The 27623-nt window shown below is 39.6% G+C and overlaps 3 protein-coding genes and 1 non-coding gene across 6 annotated transcripts in view; 2 read left to right on the plus strand and 2 right to left on the minus strand.

Moving 5' to 3' along the window:
* The window catches only part of LOC129761803 (E3 ubiquitin-protein ligase znrf2-like), a 45010-nt gene extending 42448 nt beyond the window's left edge, over positions 1-2562 (minus strand). The window contains exons 1-3 of one of the 3 annotated variants that reach the window (XM_055759582.1): positions 2143-2562; positions 784-1831; positions 424-567 (exon numbers count right to left, since the gene is read on the minus strand). In XM_055759582.1, coding sequence (XP_055615557.1) covers positions 424-567; positions 784-883 — 244 coding nt within the window. In that variant the 5' untranslated portion in view covers positions 884-1831; positions 2143-2562. The remainder of the gene's footprint in view (positions 1-423; positions 568-783; positions 1832-2142) is intronic. The other 2 variants (XM_055759588.1, XM_055759597.1) reach the window with 2 other exon arrangements.
* A 4346-nt stretch (positions 2563-6908) lies between these two features.
* Positions 6909-7904, plus strand: LOC129762146 (uncharacterized Golgi apparatus membrane protein-like protein CG5021). The gene is made up of 4 exons (XM_055760138.1): positions 6909-7045; positions 7101-7177; positions 7241-7604; positions 7671-7904. The coding sequence occupies exons 1-4, from the start codon at positions 7031-7033 to the stop codon at positions 7860-7862; spliced, it is 648 nt and encodes a 215-aa protein (XP_055616113.1). The 5' UTR covers positions 6909-7030; the 3' UTR covers positions 7863-7904.
* A 323-nt stretch (positions 7905-8227) lies between these two features.
* Positions 8228-8324, minus strand: Trnai-uau (transfer RNA isoleucine (anticodon UAU)). The gene is made up of 2 exons: positions 8287-8324; positions 8228-8263 (listed from the first exon to the last, which is right to left on the minus strand). It is a non-coding gene; the product is annotated as a tRNA-Ile (tRNA).
* A 9037-nt stretch (positions 8325-17361) lies between these two features.
* On the plus strand, positions 17362-18887 carry LOC129778540 (dehydrodolichyl diphosphate synthase complex subunit Nus1). The gene is made up of 2 exons (XM_055785504.1): positions 17362-17936; positions 18051-18887. The coding sequence occupies exons 1-2, from the start codon at positions 17567-17569 to the stop codon at positions 18530-18532; spliced, it is 852 nt and encodes a 283-aa protein (XP_055641479.1). The 5' UTR covers positions 17362-17566; the 3' UTR covers positions 18533-18887.
* Positions 18888-27623: the final 8736 nt, after the last annotated feature.

Raw genomic sequence — 27623 nt, forward strand, 5'->3', positions numbered from 1 at the left:
AAAAAATATATATATATATATCATTTCCGCATAACATTTTTCATAGGTATTGTCAGCCTTGTAGCATACAGGTGTATTACCCCTCCAGCATGAAGCACACTAGAGGTAAATATATTAAAAAGTATATCCGCAAATCGATCGAAAAAAAAGGATCGTTATTCCCTTGGCCAACAATAATCACCATCTGCTCGACCCCGTGCCCTGCTGGGCAGCTGTTCATCTCGGATAATTACCGGAAATGCAGCAGAACCAACAACACAATCAAACCGCAAACAGTGGTAACTCCCAGCAGAGCGAGCCGCTGGAATAAAGCACCAATGCACGTCACCGTGTAGGCCTCTGGCCTGCTCAAAATGCGGAAAAATTTCGACATATTTAAAGCCAACTCCAACTTGGTGCAGCAACAAGTGTCTATCAACTTACCGTTCAACGACCAGATGTGCGCTGGCAAGGATGTGGCCGCGTAGACCCTACCTAGTGCTAGTGAGGCAGCACTCGCTGCAGCGTTCTCTTCGGCGGAGCTGCTGTCGGTTTCCGGACTGGCGGAGGATATTTCGTACGGCGCTCCTGCAACAACAGAGGGAGAGGGAGACAACAGGGAGATGCCGTCATGATTAGTATAGTAGTACGGGTGGTGGTTGAGATGGTTTGGAATATTTTGGTGCTGATGATGATTACTGATGATAGCTGCCTGCTGATTGCTTGCCGAGGAGCAGGGCACAGAAGATAAGCTTCTAGCTCTTAGCCTGTTATTGCTAGTGGTTGAGGAGGTAGTAGTAGTACCTGCACCGGCGGACACCACGTCCGAACTGCTACTGGTGGAGAAGGTTCTAGCTCTAGGACTCGACTGTCCACCATTTGCTGTGCTGGCCTTTATTCCCATCTCTTCTCATGAATGTTTCGAGTGTTGAATATTGGACGATGACGGCACTCTCGGCTCCTACACTCCTCCGGTCGTTCACTTGGTTGGATTCGTTCTTTCCTGTTGATCTTCTCGTTGTTGTTGTTGTTCCCAGAAAAACTCCTGCTGTTGCGCTCAGCTACTTCCGGGAGGGCACGCAAAGTACGCTGCTAGACTACAAAGAGCTTCCTTCTGCTGCTGCCTGTGTTCAGTTTTCTCACGCACTTACTTATTGAGACTTGTGTCTGGCTGTTCTCGCACCAATTGAACCAGAAATCCCACTTCTTTATAGCACACATACGCGACGGAATACAGAATGAATCGACACAGCGCAAATAACACGATCAGACGTTGCGACTTCCGAAGACACAAGGTAAAAAGACAACAACAAAAAAATAACGAGATCTACATAATAGAAACCAGAACCAGCCCGACTTCCATAATCGAATTTTCAACGTCGTAGCAGGCAACTCTCATACTGTTCCAACGCAGGTTTGACTTCCCACGGGCAATCCAGAAAGCGGTTCGCGTATACGAAATTCACGCAGGATTCACGAGCTGATAGTCGTCCGTCTTTCCTTACTATCCTATTTTATTGTTGAATTTTTGACGAAAAGGAGGCCCCACTTTTTGAAACACAAAGTATTGCACCTCGCACACGAATACCACTTCGGGGAGCACTTTTGTTTCTTCTTTTTTTTTTGCTTTTGTTAGCACTCGCGTTCACTTCTGCTCTCGCTATCTCTCCACTGTGTGCGTTCGATTAGAGATGACAGTGATTGTTATTATTATTCTCGCGCTTACACCTCCACACCGGAGCGCAATCCAATACAGAGAGCAGATTTTCTTCTAAGAGAAAAAGAGCCCCACTATTGCACAGTGCATTAAGTCGAACGCTACTTCCGACGAACAATGACAACACATTCGGACCTGCAAATTACGCACAGAATAAGGTTTCGCCACTGACAGCTTTTTAATCTGGTAGAAAACGAATCTTGAAACGTCTCAGCAATATTGCGTAGCACTGATGTTTTCATCAATCTTTGCACTTTTTTGTTCGCGGCGGTTACAACTTCACCCACTGTGCCGTGTGAATCGTGTTTGAAAAATAGTCATAGATTTTGCAAAGCTACTACGATCCAAATATAACGTCGACTAGAGAAATCAGGATCTAAGTCTAGTTATTATATATGCTATGTCCTCTCAAATAAGCTCCAATGGTACTGGCAGGCGCTTCCTACCACCACGGATGACCAGCATCCTTGTTCCTTCTGGGGTTTTTTTTCTTTCTTTCACGGCACTCGCCCTGTGCTTTCTCGCGATTTCGCCATCGATTAATCCAAATCCGTCACAACACAAAGGGTCCACCACTCCCGTCGGCAGGGCTTATCTTTCTTCCGTGCGCTACTATCGGATGGTTTAAAATAAACATCAAGCGAGGCAAACTGCGACTTGGCGAAGTCCTCCGACACAGGAAAGCAGCGACACAACTTTAATAGACCCGTCCATTAGTAAAAATTTGTCATCATCGTTTCTCATACACTCTCGACACACCACACCGCAAAAGGACGTATACTTCTTTTCTGCCACTGCTGGCGATCGCGCTGTGTGCTCTCTTTCTGCCCGTTCAGTCAAAACTTCTCCAGCCTTCTGCTCCTCCGAATAGGCTCTCACTCGTTGATTGCTGGTTGATTGTATGCAGAGAATTTTAACAAGCCTCTCTCCGATGGAAATGTTTGCGTGATGTCAAAAATGACAGCTGATCGAGCCAAAAACTCTGAAACTTTTTTCTCGGGTTCACTCTTGAGCGCAAATCACTGATTGGCACAGTGGCGTAGCGTGACCGGGCGACACCCGGGGCGGATCACTAGGGTGTCACCCGTCCAAATTAACTAAACATGAAACGTATTTATCCATTGACCATCTTTGTGTTGTTACAGAATAACTACGTTCACGCAACAATCATCAGCGATGGAGATCGATCCACGGTCGAAATAAGATCGATTCATCCATACAACTGCTCTGCTCTGCAAGAAACATCGGGCTGCTGTTCTATAAATAACTCAACAATGGATCAATGACTGTCTCCGCTGTCCAGTCTTAATTGGATAATGGAAGAATGGATAGAAAACTCTTACGCCTAAATGTGGCTACTGTGTAAATGTGTACCATTTGCAAGAAGGGAATACTCTAACACCGAAAAATGGCAACTGTGTAATGTGCTAATTATAGATATGATAAATATGTGACCTGTACACGATTAAAATTCGGCTCTGTTACAGCTAAAATGCTAATGAGCCTAAAATAAACAAAAGGGGTAAAACAAAAGAAACGTATTTATTGTAATATTAGATAGAACGAACAAGAAATCACAAAATCTTCACGCGTTGGTCACTAAAACTGGCAGTTACAAAATAAGAGAATAAATAAATTATGATTTATTTTTGAATGTCGGAATGTGACTCAAATAAATCTTATCAAATAAATATCTTTGGGAGCTGAGACCGACACTGATATTGTACAAATGCTTCTCGTTATGTGCACTTTCGCTCTCTTGTTGCGGGCTCAATGAATGCGCAGCAATAACGATACGGGGCTCAACGTGTTAAATATATCTGCCCCATTGTTGACGGCAAATTCTTAATTAATTTCAACTCTGATAAATCTCTCCACAAGATTCCACAAAAACGTACACAGTTAGAAACAGTTTCAATTTCACTGTAAAATTTGGAAACGATTTATAGAAGTCCCATTTCATGTAACACCACTGTAACACATCCAATCCAATCTCATTAATGACATCATTAGAATTAATTCTTTTAACAATACACCTGTGTGGCTCAGAAACATTTTTCAGGGATCAGTTGAAGCTGCGAAAAACAAGTAAACAGATTAAACAGCTCTAATAATATCACACACTGTAGATTCTTAGCGAAATTATGTTGTCCTCGTAAGCCCAAAGAGTTGTCTACAATCCCTATGGATACGGCTTATTTGTGTTGCTTTCTCGACAAAACCTGAATTCCTTCATTTGATACTGCCATAGTTGGGGTGATCGATAGCCTGCGAAGGGGACTTCTTAAAAACTAAATCCTGACCTTCCAGTTGTTGAAGGATGTCGTTATTCAAATTTGCAACTTTTCCTACCCGAAACGGAAAAACTAGGAGTGGGTTATATCTGTGATATAACCGCAAGGGTAACGTAGTGTAGAGTACAGGGCTGACATAATACCAAATGAAATAATAGTAATAATAATAATAATAAAAAAGCATGAGAAACATGCCATGAAAACTATAGACCAATCAGATTAAAAGGACAATATGAGCCAGGCTATAAAAGCGCGAGCCATTCCGCGCAGCCGGCATTCTGACAACGGACGTGATACGAGCAACATCTGGAAGGAAAACCAGCAGCAGTGGCAGCAGCGAACAACGGAGCTAACCTGAGCAGCCGATAATCAAGCTAGGTGTCGCATCGGCCTGCTTCAATAGCAGCAGCAACAGGAGCAGCAGTAGCAACGGACATCGAAGTTCATCCGGACAACCAACAATCGAGCTCTGCCTCGCATCGGTCTACTTCGGTAGCAGCAGCAGTAACATCGCGAGCTGAACATTGTCGGCACTCTCTCTCCGCTGATAGCGTGAGGACGCGCTTCCATTGAGCCGGGAGAGTGTCGCAGTGTGGAATCAACACCGCATTACGTGATTGGCACCCACGTATTGACTAGCTTCAGAAAGGGTTTTAATGAGTTTTCCCCGCTGTAGCTAGCAAAGAAACTTCTAGACTGAGACTTCATATTTGAAGCCTATCCATTGATCACAATGGATAATATCGGCGGTCGCGACACGTAGGACTACCTTAGTAATCATTTGTTTGAAGTTGCATCTGAATCAATTCTCAATAAATTGACTAATGGATATTTTGTTTTCCGTTGGAATTATTTTGCCTTTCGTTCAAATATATATACGAAATAATATTTTTTCGTCTGATGTCTCCTTTTGGTGTTCAACACTCAAATCATCAAGCTTGTCTTCAGTCCTCCGCTTCAATGCTTCAATGAATTGAGGAAATTGGCGGTTTGGTTGACTAAAGTTTGGTAGCTTGACAAAAATTGTAGAGTTTATCGAGGCCGCAGTTTTGATAACTGGATCGAGCCATCTCGTCTCACCTATATGGTGACGAAAGCTTCATCCAGGCTCGGGTTTATATTTCGCTTCGCCAAAGATTTTAAAGATACATATAAGGCTGTCAAAAAAGTCCTGCGGTTTTTTTTGTTGAATTTTCATTTGTTCATAAAATTTGTTGCAATCATCTGTTTTAAGTGAAATATGCGCCGTTTTGTTCGATGACTTGTTCCCAACGAGATGCCAACTTCATAATACCCCTGTTATAGAAGCTCGCTTCCTTATTGGCAAAAAACTCGGATAGCCAATTTTCACAGGCCTCTTTTGTGGCTAACTTCTGACTACCTAGCTCGTTCGCCATGGACAAAAACAGGTGGTAGTCACTTGGTGCAAGGTCCGGACTATACGGCGGATGCAAAAGAACCTCCCATCCGAGCTCCCGGAGCTTCTGGCGCGTCACCAAAGAAGTGTGTGGCCTGGCGTTGTCCTCATGGATGACAATGCGGCCTCTGTTTATCAAAGATGGCCTCTTCTTCATGAGTGCTACCTTCAAGCGGTCCAGTTGTTGGCAGTACAGGTTGTTGGCCGAATTGAGCGTTTGGCCATAGGGAAGCAGCTCATAATAGATTATTCCTTGTCAATCCCACCAAACACACAGCAGAACCTTCCTGGCCGTTAATGAGGGCTTGGCCACCGTCTGAGCCGCTTCAGCGGGCTTCGATCACGACCGTTTGCGCTTCACGTTGTCGTAAGTGACCCACTTCAGAAACGGGTCGATTTTGTTGCGATTCAGCAGTGATTCACATGCGTCGATACGGTCAAAGATGTTTTTTTGCGTCAACGTGTGTGGCACCCATACATCGAGCTTCTTTGTGAATCCAAGCTTCTTCAAATGGTCAATAACGGTTTGATGACTTATCCCCAGTTCCTGGCCGATGCGGTCTTTCTCGGCTAATTCAGCGATTTTGTCGCAATTTTCGACGACAGGCCTTCCGGAGCGTGGCGCATCTTCGACGACCTCTACACCAGAACGAAAACGTTGAAACCATCGTTGTGCGGTGGAAATGGAAACTGTATTGGGTCCATAAACTGCACAAATTTTATTGGCAGCTTGAGATGCATTTTTGCCTTTGTCATAGTAGTAGTATTTTGCTCCATATTTGCGACACTATAACTCACGAACGACTTAACCAAACAAAACACTGTCATGGACTATACTATAAATACCTTTCCAACAAGCTATAGTATGACTCGATACAATGAATACAACTAGAACTACGCGCTTACAACGACACCTCGCGGAAATACCGCAGGACTTTTTTGACAGCCTAATATTACCTGAAAGCCTTGTACTGTTCTTTGGTGCGACCTACCGTGAACTAGGTCGGCTGTCATGTGGTGTCCATACTATCAACGTGAGATAAGCCGCATCGTAGGTATTCAACGGAAGTTTATCCGATCTCGCTCTGAGGTGCCTTCCTTGGAATGATATCCACAATTTATCCAGCTACGAAAGTCGCTGTATGCTCGTACACCAGGAACTACTGGAGGTGAGACGTAACATCGCGATGGCATGCTTTTTTTGGGATCTGCTTCAAGGCAACATCGACTACACTTCGCTGTTAGGCTGTTTTAATACAAACAGGGGGGGGGGGGGGGTCATTGGGGTGGTTATTATACCTGTCGACAATAAATGAATAAATTACAGATCCCAATGACTCTGAACACGAAAATAAATAAAACAAATATTTTCATTGATAGCGTTCAGTTATAAAATTTTCTATTTTATCGCAACGTTTCAAACCCGTTCTTTGCGAGTAAAAACCACAGGGCAGCCGAAACATTACAGCTCAACCTGAACCGGTTTATTATTATGGTGCCTTGCGCCTTGCGCAAATCTATCATCGTCGGTTTTGTTTACACGTCGTTGCATAGCCGATCTTATCGAGGAGAAAAAAACTAACTCGTCAATTATTGAGATTGAAAATTGCATAAAAACCAGAAATGACATCAGCAACAGTAATAATTCCGCAGTGTAACACATAAACAACATTGTCAGTGGTTTTTTTTGCAGGTTCCGCTTCTAGAAGATACGGTACCCTTTGGTGATGAGGAAGAACTTAACTCGGGCTCAGCAGCCAAAAAATTATCGTGAGTTTTATTTTGTTACCGCATATATTTTTTTGATGAGAGAAAAAAAAAATTTAATTACAGCCACCCGTATGTTACATTTTTTCACGTATTTTTCCGTGGAGCCGCCATAGGAACCTATCTCTTTTGGGGTCTGTTCAACGATTCCTTCATCAAATGCTTCTTGCTGGTGATTTTCTGGCTCTCTGCTGATTTCTATCTCGTTAAAAACCTGAGCGGGCGATTGCTGGTTGGGATGCGCTGGTGGAATTACGTGGATGATGAGGGCCGATCCCACTGGGTATTCGAATCGAAGAAAGGCGAAAACTATGACACCCGCATCAATCCCTACGAAGTGAAGATTTTCTGGGTCGCGTTGGTTGTGTTTCCGCTGCTGTGGGCTCTCTTCTTCGTGGTGGCCCTGTTCGGATTCAAATTCAAGTGGATGGTAAGATGATGCGATCGGAGTTGGTACTCGATGAAATTTGTCACAACGTTGCATTTGTTATTTCAGCTTCTGGTCATGATTGCTCTTTCGTTGAATGGCGCAAATTTGTATGGTTACATCAAGTGTAACTTTGGAGCAAACGCAAATTTAAGCACCACAACGACGGATTTTGTCAAAAGTCAGGTGTTGAAAAATGCGGTTAGTCTAATGGCACAGCCAGCCAGCGGCTCCACTCCCAAGCCGGTAACCGTAGCTTAAAGATAATTCTATTGACTAATAAACTATTCATTCCAACTTAAATTATTACCTGCTTGTTGAATTGAGAAGGCATATTGAAGAATCTAGCACATGATACATTGTATCAGAGAACGGACATCATAACATGTTCGTCGCCCATTCGGCCGATTCGGCCGAGTTTCTTGCGGGAGCCAACAACCCGGTAGGGAAGTAAGTAAAATTGATATGTAATATGGTTGTAAAATCGGACGAAAGCGGTGGGGAGTCAATATGGAAGGAAACAGCAAAGATTGTGGAAGAGCTATTGAGTCTTCTGCGAAGACCGTGGGAAATCACCAACATTCATCCAAAATATGAAATAATACAACGTTATAGTCAAAAAAAATTGCTCCAGGTGAGGCTCGAACTCACAACCCCGGCATTGCTCATCTCACAGTTACTGCTCTATAAGTACCGTGCGCTAACCAATTGCGCCACTGGAGCTGCCGACAAGCGGGTCGGTAAAGCGATTCAAAAACCTGCACACAGCCCGACTGCTTCGATAGTATCGAACATTGGAGGCAACAGTTACAAACAGTCGGTTTATGGCAAACGCGGAATCATGATACTCCAATAAGAAACATTAATTCTTATGAATGTAACTTCTTGTAAACAAATTAACTGTCAACAAATCCCATGTCGAAAGTGTCTATTAGGGGGGCAATGAATGTATGTACATCCCGAATGAATGAATATAAATCCCAGCGTTTCATTCAATTTTAAGACATTTGGCATCCATTTTTTTTAATTCTGATTTCTTAGGTGATTTTTTCGATTTTTAAAAAAATAAAATTTTGACTTCTGTGTAGGCTGACCAAACGTACCGTTTTTTCGACCTTTTTTGGTTGTTCTGTCTTTTTATCAATTTGTACCGTATTTTCAGTATAAAGAAAAAAGAACACGATTAGTATTTTTCAAACTTTTATTGGCCTTGTTGAAAGTCCTCACTCGACATTCCCCGCTCAGAATCGGTTCTCTATGCTTAAAACAATTCGAACGTGGTTAACCAGTGTGCCAGCCACAAGATGATGATGATGATGTTGAATTAAAGAGGCTTTAAACTTTTCAGTTCATTCGCCTCTAAGCCACAAGAAGTTGCTTCGCTTTGATTTAAACTTCCATCTCTACATAATCATATTAATACAGGAATCAGATGGACATGATCATGTCAGTCGCAAAAGGTTTTGTGAAGAAGTACTTCAGACGTGTTTTTCATGAATCATGATAAGGGTAGATTCTAATGAAGATGTTTTCAATCGCTAATTTTCTAGTATTGGCAATAACTTGGCCAGTAAATTACCAATAAATAATTTTAATTTTCTTAAACCTGTAAAGTGTATGAGTAGCTCTATCTTTTTGAGACCCGCTAGCGTGAACGAAGTTAGCATTTTGATAAGTCAGCTCGATGAAAAGTAAAGGCTATGATAATTTTCCGGCAGACCTAATGAAGGCAAACATAGGTTGATTAACGAGATTATTTCAAGAATTTTCAATAAAATAATCGTAACTGGAATTTATCCAAGTATTTTAAAAATCGCCAAAGTTACACCAGTATTTAAATCCGGAGACGCTTGCGATACTTCGAACTATCGATTACCGATTTCAATATAATCTGTCTTCAACAAAATTTTGGAAAACTCATAACTTCACGGCTTGTACACTTCTTAGGTACCAACGATGTTATGTACAAATATCAGTATGGTTTTCGAGATGGCTGAAGAACAATAACTACCATTACTGAGCTCGTTGATGAATTAACGATATGTCTGATCGAAAACAATTTTTTATGTTTAACGGTGTTCGCAGTTGTTTGCGCCCAATTCGTATGGGAGTTCCTCAAGGAAGTAGCATTGGTCCTTTGCTCTTTTTGATTTTCATTAATGATTTAGAAAATTCAAAGCCCCATGGCACACCGAGACTTTTTGCAGATGACTCGGCATTATTCTACCCTAGCCCTAATGTTGAGTCCATTGTAGCAGATATAGAATCAGATCTAGCGGCTCTTATGGAATATTTTATCGGCAATCATCTTACCCCAAACCTGGCTAAAACAAAGTACATGGTTTTCCATTCGCCACGGAAAACAATCCGTCACCATCATGATCCGAATGTCAGAAACCTGTCAATTGAGAAGGTCACATCTTTGAAATGCTTAGGGCTACACTTGGATTGTTGTCTTTCATGGGTCACTCATATATACCATGTATCGAGAAAAATGTCAACTGAATGTGGCCTCATGAAAAGAGTACGATGCTTTGTGCCCAAAGAAGCATTGCTGCGTTTCTATTCCGCATGTATTCATTCTATACTCCAATATTTAATTATTGTGTGGGGTCATGCTGCTAGAACAAAATTTAAAAAAAATCAGACACTTCAGAATAGATGTGTGAAAGTGATCTTCAATCTTCCATTCCTATATCCGACAGTTGCGCTGTATACTAGCTTACACCACAGAATTATTCCTATTTTAGGATTGTGTAATACTCTAACAATTATGTTTGTACACAATAGTACTTTTCATCATAACATAAATTTCTTAACCCGAGTGCGGAAGGTTCACGAGGAATACGAGAAACGCGAATGCATTAACAAAAAGTAGAGCATATACAAACTTGGGTTAAGCGCATTATGAGCTACGGTCCTTTTAAATTTAACTCACTTCCCAAGGATAATGCCAAGCAATAACCAATGACAGTATAGTAAAAAGTAAGCTGAAACATCATATAATTAGGAACGTAAATGAGCATATTATTTGAATGTGCCAACCAATTTAGACTTCTATCATTTTGATTTTCGTATTGTTAAATTTGTAAAATTTTCGGTTCATTTTATTTTATTTATTCATTTTTTTTTTCTTTTATTGTAAATCAGTTTAAAATATTTTTCCAAAGCCATCAATGTTATCACTGTTTTTTATTTTTTTTTTGTTTTTCTATTTTGACTGAATCTGTTTAAAGTAATTAAGTTCCACTGGGATTCCACTCAGTTTAATAGTTATTAGTTTACCCGCCGCGTTTCTTCTTTTTCCTTTAATTTTTTTTTAAATTTATGTTAGTAAGTGTCAACTACAAAAGGGCTCCTTATAAGCCTTTGGCGTGGGGGTCAGTGGATGGTATAAAAAAAAAGGTGGCTTCCACCTGAGTGGGATTACAGACAGCTTTCGGCATTGAGTAGCTGCCACTCCAAGGGAACTCAATGTACTCTATTTACACTCTCCAAAGATTTCAGTATACAGATTTAAAACCGCTTTAGCATTTGAGTCCGATTCAGCGCGTGGAATGTTAAAATTTGTTTTTGTTGCAATCATAGACCGATTGTTTCCAATTTTTTTTTCGATTCTTCAAAATGATTTTGACCGTTTAAAACACGTTATCGAAAAAAGGGTAGTCACATCGAAAATGTCATAAATAAGGTTTATTTTCGTTTTTGCAAATAAAAATCAGTTTACTTTTGTAGAAGTTATTAAAATTTGTTGGTTGGGGGTTTAATTTGAAAGACCCAGTACATCGTCCGTACTGTGGTTTATATTTATAGTAGCAATTATAATTCGACAGTCAGTCAGCAAGCAACCAGTTTCCGGCGGCGACGATGGGATCCATCATAATCAGCATAGAGATATTTCCGCCAAAAGAAAGCTGAAGAAAAGGAGTGAGCAGGTTCCACGTCTCTCCGGATATGTCAACGACATTACCTAGACGTCTTTTGTTTTTAAGATAACTTTCAAGTTGAACCTTGAAAAAAACGTTTCAACTTGCCCCGGTGTACCTTACATGAAATCCTGCTGGGTTTAGTGTTAAGGTCCATGCTGTTTTTCACTATGAATTTTGGATAGATTATTCGACACAGATTATACGTCCGCTTCGATGATGACTTGCCTTACCTTCCTATACTCGCGTGCAAAATCGTAACTCGTGTGTATTTTAGGCGTTTTTAATTTATTTCTAATGATACTACATCCCATTGAGAGATTAGATCTTCTTCACAATTTTTCGCCAATAATCCCGATCCATGGCTGCAGTTCTCCAACTCCCGGCTGCACCGATTCTTGCCAAGTCCTGCTCCACCTGGTCCAACCACCTCGCTCGCTGGGCTCCTCTCCTTCTTGTTCCTACCGGATTCGATGCGAACACCATCTTTGCAGGGCTGCTGTCCGGCAATCTTGCAACATGCCCTGCCCATCGCACTCGTCCAGCCTTGGCGACTTTCTGAATACTGGGTTCGCCGTAGAGTTGCGCCAGTTCGTGGTTCATTCTCCTTCTCCATACTCCGCTTTCCTGTACACCACCGTATATTGTTCTGAGCACTCGGCGTTCGAAAACTCCAAGCGCTTGTGAGTCCTTTTCAAGCATCGTCCATGATTCGTGCCCATAGAGAACAACCGGTCGAATTAGGGATTTGTACATGGTACACTTCGTGCGGGGTCGGAGTTTGTTGGACCTCAAGGATTTACGGAGCCCATAGTAGGCTCGACTTCCATTGACAATGCGTCTTCGAATTTCACGGCTGTTGTTGTTGTCAGTTGTTATCAACGAGCCAAGGTAGTAATTCCTCTACCACCTCGAGCTCGTCGCCGTCGATCACAACACTACTACCAAGAAGAACTCTGTTGCGATCAGTCCCTCCTGCTAGCATGTATTTAGTCTTAGACGCATTGATCCCAAGCCCAATCAGCCCTGCTTCGTGTTTCAGTCGGGTATACAAGTCGGCTACCGTCGCATGTGTTCTTCCGATTATGTCCACGTCGTCGGCGAAGCAGATAAACTGACTAGACTTGTTGATATATTAGGCGTTATTGATATTAAAAAAAAAAGATATAATCGAATGGAAAAATTTCAGAAAATATTTTTTATTCACTTGATTTAGTTTAAATAGTCATTTAATTCAGCCACCTTATCGGTCTGTCAGACCTATGCGCGAGTATAGGAGTGTTAATAATCGTTGAATTATTAATCGATTGACCGAACAATTACCGGACATCGCTAGGCGTGACGGAAGCACAACATAAACAAGCATTACAGCGTTTGAAAAGCTGCGCGACAAATACTTATTTGTATAATAAATTATCAACCTGCATTGGATAACTATGTTGCATTGTAGTGGAATTCGAATTACAAACGAGAAAAAAACGCAATGATACAACAGTTTTGCTACACCAATTTTCCTTTCTGTATGTCAATGATACTACTTTACCGATTTTTCTAAAAATAGATTCGGGTAGGCTTTGACACATTTATCATTTGCGCTACAAGGATCGAGGGGTGATTCATACACGATACATTTTTATTGCGCAATAATCTGTTAAATTCTCTTCAATTTGTGATTTCAATATTTATGTTTCCAGTTATTCCTCGTGTGGTCATGTGGTCATGGAACCATAAAATAATTTAAAAAAGTAACACATTTTCGTGATTATTTGTGCTGTTGAAACCTCCAATAAATTATCAACAACCAGGTGAACGAATTATAATTGTCCGGTAGATGTTTTAGGCATATATATACCCATTTAATTTGATACTTCATTGCAAAGACATCATTTATTACCTCGGTTATGTATGCTTTTGTTTCTTTTTGCTTGAATATGATGATGCGCGAATTACAATGATATGAATATTGTTTCTTCTTTACTTGTTTGGAAATTTTATACTGAACATTGCATTCGCCTCTAGTCTTGTAAAGCCACCTAAAAAAAGGTATGCATGATGAAAATGCTGGATGAGGAAGAATTTTTCATGCGAGCTATGTTAGTGTGCCACCACATTTTCCTTTGGTTCTTTCCCATGACGTCCAAACGTACTAGCAATTCATTGTTTTCTGTCTTAAGCGTAGTTTCTGTTGCAATTCAAATCATCACTGCTAAATCATTTATGCTAGAGACATAAGGATCATGTTATCATTTGCGTGGTGTCAGCGTTGTTAAGCGGATGTGTTTTCGACTTTTTCCACATTGCTGCGAGTTTCAACGTCTACTTAATTTTGATAAAGTAGAAAAAACCCAACTTTGCTTCGACATTCCCTGCAATTATACAATATAAAAATTTAACATGCTCTGTAAAACATGCAATTTTTGAAATGACACATTGATAAAAACATAATCAATCGTAAGCGTGGATAACGCCCGCTCGCGTCACGCGCACGTTACTCTGATGCAATGCAAGAGAATATAAAGCTCAATACGAAAGCTGAAGATTAAATTTGATTGTTATAATCTTCTAATAGTAATCAACGAACATTTGCTATTCTTTTTTTCAAATCAAGTAGTGTAGAAGCACATGTCGGCACAAACTAACCGAGCAATCTTTGAAACACAGGTTTGCTTTCAAGAGGTCGCTGCTTCTGACGATTGGTCGGCGGCGGACTTGGATTGCATCACCTTGTGATGCCACCTCGGTTGTTTATCTTGGCTAGATGGGGACTTCGTCCCCATTACATTGGTCGTTCGGTATCTAGACGACGAAGGAAACCCAGTTAACGGCATTCGCTTGCTAACTAGATTGGCATGTAAAATGTCGAATAAAATCAAGAGGACATTCAATTAATTGTTTGATTCACGTTGACGGCATTGAGCTTTGTATTCGAATTTAGGGAGCGACAATGCCAATAATGGATTTTCAGGTGGAATAAACACACTTTTAAAATAATAATTGTGAGTCAAATTTCATTCTATGTAAAAACTGTATTCTATGTAAAAGAAAATAACTTTTTTCTGCATGTGATGCGCTAACTAAAAATTTTCATTCAAATTTCAGCAATTCCAATCTGCTTTAGGGCCCTCAATATGCTAGAAAATTGTTTGGGTCCTAAACACGAATATCGCCACTAGACGTCAAAACTGTGTACTGTATCGTGAAATTGGATAAATACAAGATTACCACTGGAATTTTTACATTGCATTGGTATGAAATATGATTTAGGCAAATTATTTTTGTGTAATTCAATCAATGTTTTGGTCACGCTAATTTTTATAACATCTCAAATTACATTTGAATGCCCCTCAAAAAACTAAATCGTAATAAAAATTGCACTTTTTTCAGGGTAGCACTTTTTTCTCAAAGTTTATTTCCGTTAGGCTTACTTCTTTTGTATTTTTTCCAGCCACGATCAGAAAAACCCTAACTAGCTGACCTGACGAACTTCGTTCAACCCACTATGGATATTTTGATTTCAATCATTTCGAACTCTCAATTTCCCACAGAAATGATTATATACTGGCGGTATATAATTTCTTTTTTGACATGTAACACATGCGCTCTCTGTGTGTATACCAGGATTGGGCGATCTTGGAACGGTTTTCAGAAGATCGATCTTTTCCATTTCGATTCGAGATTTTTTGAATCGATTCATTGTACCCGAAAAAATCGTAAAGATAGATCTTTTTTCATCAATTTTTTCGATCTTAGAGTTTTTTTTTGCAATGTACCTCGATTTCAACCCCACCACCGGACAAATATTATAAACATGATGTCAACATTTGTATAGCTTTCGAAGATGTCAAATTAGTAATAGTAAATATGATTGGGCGATCTTGGATGGATATTTAGAAGATCGACCTTTTCCTCTCCGATTTCCGATTTTTCGGAACGATTCTTCCTACTCAAGAAAAAATCGCGGAAATCGATCTTTTCTTCCCTATCTTTCCGATCTTTTAGATCGTAGAAAAAACATTAAATTTGTTTTCACTGAATATTGATTCCCACCAAAAACCACTTGACAAATTTAATAAACATTGCATCCCGTTCAAGGTTGTCAAATTAGTGGTCGTAACATTAGGAGAAGCAGTTTTGTAAGTTTGGTCATTACAAAACAAGTGGTCACAAGTTATATTTACACCATCGCATTCACTAGGCTAACAGTGAAAATTGTGACGAGATGGGATGGTTACATCAGGTCCAGCTGAACCGTGTTTTCTAGAACTGGTCGGTGTTAAATCAGACCGGACCATGTGACATTTTTATGATTCCGAGAAAAACAAACTTGAAGTTTAGTGCTCTTCAATTTTCAAAGCATTTATTTTTTTTCTATCAATATTGTCCCCAGAAATGTTAGCTACTCTCTGGCAATACTTTAACGTATGATAAATGTAAAAAACATCAAGTATCATGCCAAAAAAAGGCAGTTATTTGGCTGCCTACACATACATAGTCCACTCTGACTGAACCAAATGAAGCATTTTTTAAGACTTGATTCACTATGATTATTAAGACTTGATTCACAATTTCGAAATATTTCTCAATCATATAAATGTGAGTAGAAGTGTGCCATTCTGTTATGAAAATTAGAGCGAGAAGGGATGTGATGTCGGAACTGCATAACATTTGGTTGCGTGCAGCATTATAGTCTTTGCCATCTATTACAGGCATGAATATGATTGCACGGCAAACATGTTAAAGCATAAACTTCCCATTTTCAATCACCTTAGACAGTATTCGTCAATAGAATCGTCAAATTCGAATTCATTATCATCACCACAGTCTAAATCGCACTCTGAAAAATACATTTTGCGATCATTCGCACTGAAGACCAGCATTTTTCACTGATCCGTTCAGTCAGAGTGGACCAAGTTTTTTTTAATATACCCAGAATGTGCACATTTTGCACTAACGCTTAACTTTAAGCACAAGTTTTGTTGGTTTGAATTCGGTGCTTGGAAATTGTTTAAATTCAATATACAAATGATTGATACATGGCGCACTCTGACTGCATACTACGAGGTATTTTTGTTGATCAATCATAACAATTTCGATCCGTTATTCCTGCTGTATGCGTTACTTTCCTAATCTGATAAATGTGAAGTGTAGCTTACATAATTCTTAACCAAATGTAATCAATAACTCGAAATTTCCAATTTTGTGACTTGGTCCCCTCTGACTTAACACCGACCAACTGGGACTACTACCAAGATTTCGACTTAATGCCAGTCGTATGATACGATGGGATTCAAAGGGATTATTGTCAGCGTAGTTCTGGATGAATATCAGTTGTTGAGTTTATAATAAAATTTTCAATTCATTTATTTAATTAAATAATCCCATGACGGTTCAAGATGAATGCCATGGAAGATACATTTTTTCTTGGCTTTCAAGTTTTTTTTTCGTGACCCTCATTTTGAGAATCAAACTGAAATGCCTTTGATGTTTGAATTGAAATGTGAAATGTTTATTTCATGTTTAAAAAAAAGACAATACTTATTCAGAACTAGTAAATAAACTGGAAAAAGGCATTCGATTTTTCAAAGATCTATTCAGCAAAGATCGATTCTTTGGCACCTATTTAATCAGTAAGTCGATCCCTACGCCGTTCAAAAAATCGATCCATCAAGATCGATCTTTTTCTAAAGTTCGCCCAATCCTAGTGTATACACAAGAAATACAATAAATCCCTTACATTCTATTCTACGTACTTTGTGTTCAGTGTATCAAAATTCAATCTCGAATCCCAGCCCTGCACGCTTTCTCTGACGGCCATGACAGTATTTGCATTTGTCAGCAGCGCTGACGTCCACCGAAACCCAGTTACACAAAAAACAAGAATATCGAGTTAGAACAACCTTTGAATAGACGTGAAAAATTTTTTGTGCTTGTCGCGAGCTCCCGGACGGTTTCCAATTATGGGCCATTTATAAGTGGATGGACCCTTGCCGGAATGTTTGATTCCTTCTAGATGGGGATAGCGCTTAGATAGGAGTGAATATGTCGTCAAAACCGCAGCTCAGTAATTCACCGGCGGGGGCACTTTTGCTTCTAGTTCATCTGCTCTGCTCCTTGGTGGAGCGTGTATTCCTCGCCGGACGTTGGATCCGGCAGAAATTCGGCATCCTTCGGCGGAAGAATGTACCCGTTCAGGGACAGCCGGCGAAAAGTGGGGAGTATCGCAGCACACAGCAGCTCCAGCTGGACAGTGATTCCTATATATCGTATGGAGTGCGAAAGTTGGAGAAGATTCCTTCGCATTTGGTTGTAATGCTTGGTCCAGAGATAGCAGACTACGAACAACTGGCTAATTTTGTTTTCTGGGGTATGGCTGCTGGTGTTGGGCATGTGAGTTTTTACGATCATAGGGGTGAGTAACATGGTTTTTCATTTTATCGCGACCTTAATCTATCACGTGTGTCTAGTTAAATTCTGCGTATCTACAATACGACGATAAGTTGCGTTTATTCTACTACCATTGCAGGTACACTAAAACGCAATCATCACCAAATGCTGAACTATGTGAGTAAACGACCCCGCGGTGATAGCGAACAAATTGTTTGGACCCCTCAGCTAAAAACGAGCAATGGGTTTCTTCCCCCACGGAATGGCTATCGCCGTCGGGTTGTGGTCAGCTTCTACTCGTTAGAAGATGGCAAACACCAGCTGGCATCTACCGCCAGGACTATCGCCAGTGCGTTGCGGAACAGATTCATATCGGCGCCAGCGGAAGTAACCATCGAGATGGTTAACCGAAAGCTACAGCACCGATACCACCAGGTTCCCGATCCAGAGCTAGCCGTTTACTTTGGTAATATACTCTCAACGTACGGGATGCTTCCCTGGCAGATCAGACTGACGGAGTTTGTTCGTCTAGACGTTGGCAGCTTAGCGGAACTAAACGCGGGACACTTTTTGAAATGCCTGTATCAATACGCCAAGTGCGAGCAGCGTTTCGGGAAGTGATATGGGTGGTGTCCTTCATCGTATCGTTACATCGTTTGCAAAATATGCGTGTAAATATTTCCCTATAGGTGTTTAGTTCTATGGTAGCATAGTTTAGTTAACCAATAGCCCATAAATCCCCCAGAGGGAGAACGTTCCGTTCCGTTTTGAAGGGGGGAAATACATACCATTAAGCATAAGCATTCATAAAAAGTCTTAGGCCTCCTACGCCCAGATTACGGATTACATCATGTACATGATGTAGGTGAACGCATAGCTAATTCGACAGAGAAGTTGTAGATTTATGATTTGCTCAGAAGAGCAACAGTTCGTTTGATTGTGAAAGTCAATTTAAAATACATACTCTAAAAAGTAATGAGGCTGTTTATTTGATTTAATGTTTCTAAATCCCCATTCCCGGTTACAATAGATCTATTTACCGACAGCAATAAGTTCAATAGCCAAAATATTCGGTGCGACATTCCTACGTTTCCCTAAACTTCTCTTGATTTCTTCTATCTTTTTTTTTGGGACCAGCATTGTTAAATAGTCTAGTCAGTGTTGTAAAAAAAATTGGCCTGATTCTACGCGGCGTGTGAGGTGAGATGACAATTGTCACGTATATCACGCGATTCCACCAGGAGTATGCCGTGAGAAATCTCACTTGAATGAACTCTCACCGTATTCCCGCTCTTAAATCTACGTGACGATGGGGATTATTCCGGGAGTCGCATCGATGTAAGCGAGATTAATCGCGTCGGTGTCACTCGCGCCATTCTGACGGTCGTTCGACGGTGATGAGACGAGTTCATTCGACCATACAAACAGATAAACCACAAATGAAAACCGGTTCATTATTAGAAACGTCAAGTCATACGCGTTTTCCAAAAGGGCCGATGCATGAATTAGTATTTCACTGTGAATTAGAAAAGGCAAGTTTCAAATTTCCAAAATTTGATTATTTAGAAATGTTTTTGACTGCGACTTATAATACGGAAAAAATGCCGCAACTTCGATATCATTTTATAATCAGATTACATGATTAAACCTATCCTGTACACACATTTTTGAAACCCGAACATTTCAAATAATGAAAATGTCCACATAGGCCCTTTGTTTTTATGCTAATCGTTTATGTTTTCCATATACAGATTGATTGTAGTCATCTACTTGTGTATTGACGTAGAACTACGTCTTTCATTAAGGGTGCCAAATCAGAAAACAGGTCACGTTTTTATGAAATAAAGTTAACGTTAATAACTATTTTTGCCGCGAACGGATTCTGGCGATTTACATACTAAACGAATCGGAAATTCCCTAAGATTTGTTTAATATGCTATACATTAGAATCCCCTGGTTTGTAAATGGTTAAAATTCATGAAAACTTTAAGCGTTTCCATTTTCCCATACATTTTTTCTGTCCATTTGTGTGCTTTCCCGAACAGAGCTGTAATAACGAGCAATAATCGACGAGCAACGAAGGGGAAATCGTAGGATTTAGAGTCTCCATGAACAAACGAAAGAAGAAGAATGAAGGGGAATATTCGCCTAGAGTATAAACAGTGAATCTCGCTGAGGCAAATTGTCAGTCTCGTTCTGTATAGAGGTGTGCAAATCAGCTCATCATGATGAACAGCTCTGATCATATCAGCTCATCTAAATGAGCTGTTCTTTATGAACAGCTCTTCAGCTCAGTTGTCAGTGCCGACTTTCAATTTGGTTAAAATTCAAATGAAATTTTTCACACCATATTATTAATTACTTGAAACACGTATTCCAGACTATTATTTACAACAGACTCGGCGAGTACAACATTTCCGACATTTTTACTGAGGCTTTACATTACAATAGAAAGTTTTCTTCAAAAAAAAAATCTTATGAGATTTTTGCACCGCCTGCAAACAAAGTGTTTTTCATTGAAATAGAATACTCATTTGATACACAGAAGTTAATTTTCATTAATAATTTGAATTTTAAAAACGTGTTCATTCTTCCTGAGAGCCAATTATTATTTTTGGCGCCCCCTAAACTGGTAAACAAAGCTCAATGCCGTCAACGCGAATATAACAGTTGAAAAGACGAGGGACAAATGAAACTAAACTGATGTCTTAACACGAAGAGCGAGAGACGGTCAGTTCATTTGAATCTTACAGCTCACACACTCTCTTCAATTCTACAGCTCTTTTCTCTCCTTCATCATCATCAAAGTGAGCTGAAGAGCTGTTTGATTTGTTTTGCGAGCTGTTCCGCGTCAACTCACTTCAAAGAGTCGATTCTTCGGAACAGCTCATGAGCGGATGGCACATCTCTAGTTCTGTATTCAAACCAATGAACATCACTTGTTCTTCTTTGTTTTGCGTCATCACATGTCTTCGTTTCGGGTTGAGCTGTGGACGCCACCAAATTATTAACTCGCTGATGTCTCTGGCATTGCAATCTTTGCATCAAACTGACGCCATTGCATTAATGTTTCTGAAGGTAGCCGTACACTGTTTTTCCGGAGGTCAAATATTTGACATTTTTTGACAGATGAAGTTTAATTTGTACAAAGTACAAATACTATTTTGTTTGCCATTCTTTAATGATGATTGGCAAACAATGTCAAACATCATACATGGAAAAAGTTCGACTGAAATATTTAAGGTAACCTAACCATGTACCAACAGGATTGACGAACAGGACGAAAAAAATATTTTAGGCATCCAATAATAGAATATTTGCTCGTCGTGTTTTGTGTCGAATATATTTTATCAGTACACGTTGATCAAATAGTATCTGTCGAAAAGAGTCAAATATTTGGCTTCGGTCAAACAGTGTATGAGCACCCTGAGCTACACAATTGTGTGGGGAATCATCAAGCTAGGCTATCGTCGGCTCACCAAGAAAATAAATGTTCTGGAACTTTTCCTGTGATTTGGTTTCGTATGACGGTACTGTTTTCGAGGTTGTTGATATTAACCCTTTAACGGGCCGTGGAAACTAGCTAACGAATCGACTCCAGCTTCAGAGAACATAATCCTTACATGAGGAATAACACATATCAACATTAAAAAAAATTTTAACTATTGAAACAGTTGAAAAAATTGGTGGCAATATAGCTGCCACTGCCCGGCTAGCGCAAAATGTTGGTGGCAATATAGATGCCACCTGCCCGTAAAAGGGCTAGTGTTAGATGTTGGTGGCAATATAGATGCCACCTGCCCGGCTAGCGTAAAATGTTGGTGGCAATATAGATGCCACCTGCCCGGCTAGCGTAAAATGTTGGTGGCAATATAGCTGCCACCTGCCCGTAAAAGGGCTAGTGTTAGATGTTGGTGGCAATATAGTTGCCACCTGCCCGGTTAGCGTAAAATGTTGGTGGCAATATAGATGCCACCTGCCCGTCTAGCGGAAAACACTTGATGGTGAAAATTATCTTTTTGTAATTGAATTTTTGATGTTAGATTCAACAAAAACAACTAATAAAACTCATGATCAGACTCAACAGGTCCTAAACAATTCATATGCATTGAAAACTTAAGCAAAAAGACTGTATTTCAATGACTTTACGGGAAATTTGCTGTGGCTGCTATAAATCGAGAGTTGTTAACACAAAAATGGCTCAAAAATGAATAGTTTTTGATTTTTTCGTGCTTAAAAAAATCAGGCATGTTGCTAGACATCAGAACAAGTTACTACATAAGGTTTGAAGTGATAATTTATTGTTAAAGAAGAGAAAAAAATAAAATCGTTGGTGGCAATATAGATGCCGGCACCCGTTAAAGGGTTAACAAAAAAGAGTTTATTTCGCTTATTTAGTCACCAAGAAATTAGATGTCGTTCTGGAATTTTGTATGTGATTAGGTTTCGCTTGCCGGTAGCAAAACTTCCTCCACTAAGGATGACAGCTGCGCTTGTCTCGAGCATGAGAAAGTAATGCAACTTTATCCGGAGCCAATAGTACTAACAGAAGCGTTTCTTTTGAGAATAGCGCAAAATGATGAGAAGTGTTTATATTCCTAGTAGTTTTAAGCCACCAATACATGGCTCTGCATGCATGCTATGGCGAACGCTTGTTTGGCGCTTGGTTCACGTTGTACGAACGATGCCTAGAGATGCGATTTCACCAAGGCAAACTAAATAACATGTAGCATGATATTTGGTCGTTGTTAAGTCAGACCGGACCAAGTGACATTTTTATGATTCCGAGAAAAACGAATATGAAGTTTCAATTTTCAAAGCATTAATTTTTTTTGTTCCATATTGTTCTCAGAAATGTTAGCTACTCTCTGGCAATACTTTGACGTATGATAGTTGTAGAAAACATCAAGTATCATGCCGAAAAAGGCAGTTATTTGGTTGCCTATACGTACATAGTCCACTTTGACTGAACCAAATGAAGCATTTTTAAGAGTTGGTTCACTATGACTGAACAATTTCGAAATATTTCTCAATCAATTAACAGTTGAGTCAAAGTGTGCCATTCTGCTATGAATATTAGAGCGAGAAGGATTGTGTGTATGGAACTGCATAATCTGAATATGATTGCACGGTAAACAAGTTAAAGCAGAAACTTCCCATTTTCAATCATCTTAAACAGTATTCGTCAATAGAATGATACAATTTTTCATTGTCTTCGCTACAGCCTAAATCGCATTCTGAAATAGTACATTTTGCGATCATTCACACTGGAGACCAGCATTTTTCACTGATCCGTTCAGTCGGAGTGGACCAAGTTAATGTTTTAATATACTCAGAATGTGCACATTTTACACTAACGGGTTCAAGCACATTTCGACAAGGTACCTATTAGCTTCAAGAAAATGTCTTGTTGGTTTGAACTCGGCGCTTGGATATTCATTAAATTCAATATACAAATGATTGTCACATGGTCCACTCTGTCTGCACATGATATAGAGCCATTTCGCCATGGTAAATAGGTATATGGTCCGCTCTGACTGCATATTATGAGGGATTTTCGTTGATCAATCATAACAATTTCGATCCGTTATTCCTGCTGTATGCGTGATTTTCCAAAACTGAGAAATGTGGTATGTAGCTTACATAATGCTTAATCAAATGTAATCAATAACTCGAAGTTTTCAATTTTGCGACTTGGTCCCCTCTGACTTAACACCGACCATTTGATACTTGCAAGTGTTGTCATTGTTGTTGTTTCCATGCGGTGCCAAAGATATATTGATGTAGTTATGAGATGTGGATTAATTGTGCTGGTGCAACATGTATATAATCGACTGTAGCCGAGTCTATGTCAATTGCGAAAAAGCCCACCGGAATAGCGTTCGAGGTAAATTTTCAATGCATTGACATGAAATAAATTGCGACATACGATCAGTTAGTGTATTGTTCAGCGAGGACAAGAATGAATCATCAATCAATTATCGTCAACTGATTCTACAATGAAAAAACCATTTCAGAGGTTATTCTACTAAGCGGTTGTTTCTAAAATTTCACAGCATTATAGAACAATATCCGAAGTTATAAACAAGCGACTTATATGAAATAACAGCGTAGTTTTACGTCAACAATGCGATCGTATCTTGGACACAACCTCCTATAATTTTTTTAAGCGGTAATTATTACAAATACTTAATGGAATTTTGTTGAATGCCGCTAGACGCTATACAGCGGAGCAAATGTATACGTGCAGAATTAACATGAACGAAGGTTTGTATTTCGGTGGAGGATTCATACAAAAATGCTAAATTGATTTCATTTGTTAGTAGGTCTCTGGAATTCGATCATTACCTCACGGTGTTAGATGTATTAGATGATTTTTCTAGGAATGACAACAAACGAACGGACAAATCGCAGACTTTGCACTCACATGCAAAGAGGAACAAGCTGCGAAGGATTTGGATGCAGCTTTTCAATTCTGACAAGCTCCTGGAAACAGGAATCGCTTTTTTTGGCTGGAGAATTTCCGATGGTATAACTGAAGTTTACCAGTGACTTGCCGGACATACTTCAGAACGGGTTACGAAGCAGATTAATCTAACGACAACCGATGATGATGGAATTACAGTATTATAATTGAGAAACAAGTTATTATTTTTTTTTATTCCTGTGTTTAGATTGTTAGGTTTTCGGGTTCTTATTCTATTCCTAATACGAAATGGAAGGCCCCAGTGCACTGGCATCAAATATAATTGAATGTTACCTATTATATACCTGTTTATGTTTAGGAGTGGGCCAGGCGGACAATATTTTCAGTACTATTTATAAAAATAGTCCGGAACCTAGATCATAAGCCTGAAATCTTTTACATTATCCACATTTATAACTGTCTTAGGTATTCTAAGTGCTGCCTAGAATCTGTGGAATTTGCTTCGAAAATAAGCATCGAATAATTTTAGGATAGGGATTGAAATTTTCCTCTGATTCGCGCTAGTCGTTGTGGCCTGACAGTGGACTTTTCGTCAGGAGAAAGTTGAGGAACGGCAGTAACACAGCAAGGAAATATTTTTTAGAAAAAGTCTGTTGGCCCACAGGAACTACCCGGGGCTAGACAGAAAATGCACTCTCGGTTCCTTCTTTCGGCCGGGGATTGACGTGTTAATTGCTCAAATTGTAAGTTGTTAATTGCGTAGAGAAAACGCAATACGGACTTCCCAGGCTTAGATGCGTAGATGGAACTAATGTAAGGATTATCACCTATATCAAAATCGATAGCACTTCAGCATAGTGAACCATTAGTTTGAACTATTTTTTATTCGTTTTTGCTTCGAATAAAACCTGAGTCAGTAAAAATATAAATACATGAGTATAACAACTAACATGTTTTCTGTCATCTTACTTATATTTTCGCTATTATACGAGCTCATTGCACTTTTTTAACGCAAACAGAACAGCGTCACGAGAAATAGTAATACCGACTCAAACCCTCACGCGTTTGGACCAATTATAGCTAAAAAGCGACTCCGAGAATACAACGACGAATGAACGGAGTTCATCGCGTGAAACATATTACGTTTACACCGACTCTCAGAATACAAAAACATGGATGGACGTATTATATCGTTGTGAAACGACTATCAGAATAAACCCCGATTTCTAGGTGACAATCGTCGATATGTGTTGAGGTGTCGACTGCGCATGAAAACTTATCAAATATGGAAAGTAAGCATCGTTTCTGGTCGTAAATAACCCAATAGTAATAGTATTGTATCAATATATTCAATTTATATTTAATTTTCACAATGCGTGTGACGAATTGCAAGCAGTTTGTATTTCTTGTGAAAGTAATAGTATTGTTATCTTTCGGGAGCAGTAGCAATTACGATCAAAACAAACGTAAAACTCTGCAGGATGCAAACAACCGTTTCCGTCTGCTTGTTGGGCGAACTAAATCCTAAACAAATGATCTAATCTCTCTGAGCGAAATGAATGAAATTTTGGGATGCCAGATTTTTTCTCCTCCAATTTATGCGATGAAAATCTGAAATATCTGTAAATATGTGCTAGTGTCTGCAAAACTGGCCAGTTTCGTTTATCATTTGGAACCAATAATGTTTAAAATTTTTATGGGACCCCCTCTCCATTCCAGAGGAGGGATGGGTGTCATACCATCATAGAAACATTTCTTATACCAAAAAACCCTCACATCCCAAATTGTGCTTGATTAGTTCTCGAGTTATGCAGAAGTTTGTATTTCATTGGTGGTAGGAGTGTATTCATCATAGAAACGTGCCCCCTAAAACATTCACATGCCAAATTTGGCTCCATTTTCTTGATTAAATCTCGAGTTATGCAGAAATTTCTAAGAAAGATGGGAGGAGTGTTGAACCACCTTAGAAATGTTTCTTGCCCCCTAGAACCTCCACATGCCAAATTTGGTTCCGTTTGCCATTTACTTGATTTGTTCTCGAATTATACACAAATTAGTCTTTCATTTGTATGGCAGTTTCCCCTTAGAAAGGGGGGTGGAATATCTGACCACCGTAAAAATATGTATTGCCCCCTGAAACCTCCACATGCCAAATTTGGTTTCATTTTCTTGATTAATTGTCGAGTTATGCAGAAAGAGTGTCTAACCACCAGATTCATTTATTGCACCCTAAAACTTTCACATGCCAAATTTCGTTTCATTTGCTCGATTCATTCTCGAGTAATGTAGAAATTTGTGTTTCAATGGTATGGCAAATTAGAATTAACCCTTTCGCTACGAGTGTCGTCTATAGACGACATCCGCGCGATGAGCTGTGTGTACGAGCGTCGTCTTTAGACGACATGAGAGTGATACTGCACTTCGATCACACCAGCGCGATATGCATACTCTTCGGCGCAGTGCTTCGTACAGCGGTAACACTCCGACGGAGCACACTGCCGTAAAGAAAGGGTTAAGAAAGACAATAAATTAGAAATGGTTTTTAAAATATCTCGAGAATGGTAGCATTTAGAATGAGATTGATAAATAGCTTTTTCATTTTAAATCGCATCAGGATTCATAATTTGCGGCTGAAAATGATTGTTAACATACATAAATTCGAAGTTTTGAAAATTCATAAAAAATCGATGTTGCACAAAGTTCGTCAAAAATAGTTTTACCTTCTTGGACTCATTTTTTAAATTTTCTACATTACTTCTATTTTATATTGCAAATTAAGTGGGGACCCGGTCTAAAAAATCGAATTTTTGTTTTTTGAGTTTTTGGAAAGCTTATGCCTTCAGAAATGTTTTCTTAAATGGATTTTTCGACATTTGATTTCGTTGAAAAGTTATACACAAAAGTACGAAGTAACCTCAAGGGATATAGTATTACGTATAGTACAAGTTTTGAAGTGCGTTTTTTCTCGAAACCATGTTTTTTACCTGGTGGTATCGATATCTAAGGATCTTGTTCAGTCCACCGCTCAGCGCAGCGCACTGAAAGTACGACCGACAGGATGGCAGAGGAAGGAACGCAACGAAAGGACGATCGCGAGGACACAAACACCAACATACGCCCCACCCGTGGGAGAGTGCATTGCGAGCGCAAGCAAACTGCACTGCGTGCAGGGAGGGAGTTCTATTTCAACCGCCAAAGGAAGAGGTTTATTTTATGTGCTGAACTCACGATAGAAGAAAGAGCTTAAAAGAAAGTTTGATATTTGATCTTGTAAATTTTGCTGTA

Source organism: Toxorhynchites rutilus, chromosome 1 (genome assembly GCF_029784135.1).
Source record: "Toxorhynchites rutilus septentrionalis strain SRP chromosome 1, ASM2978413v1, whole genome shotgun sequence".
Taxonomy (NCBI): domain Eukaryota; kingdom Metazoa; phylum Arthropoda; class Insecta; order Diptera; family Culicidae; genus Toxorhynchites; species Toxorhynchites rutilus.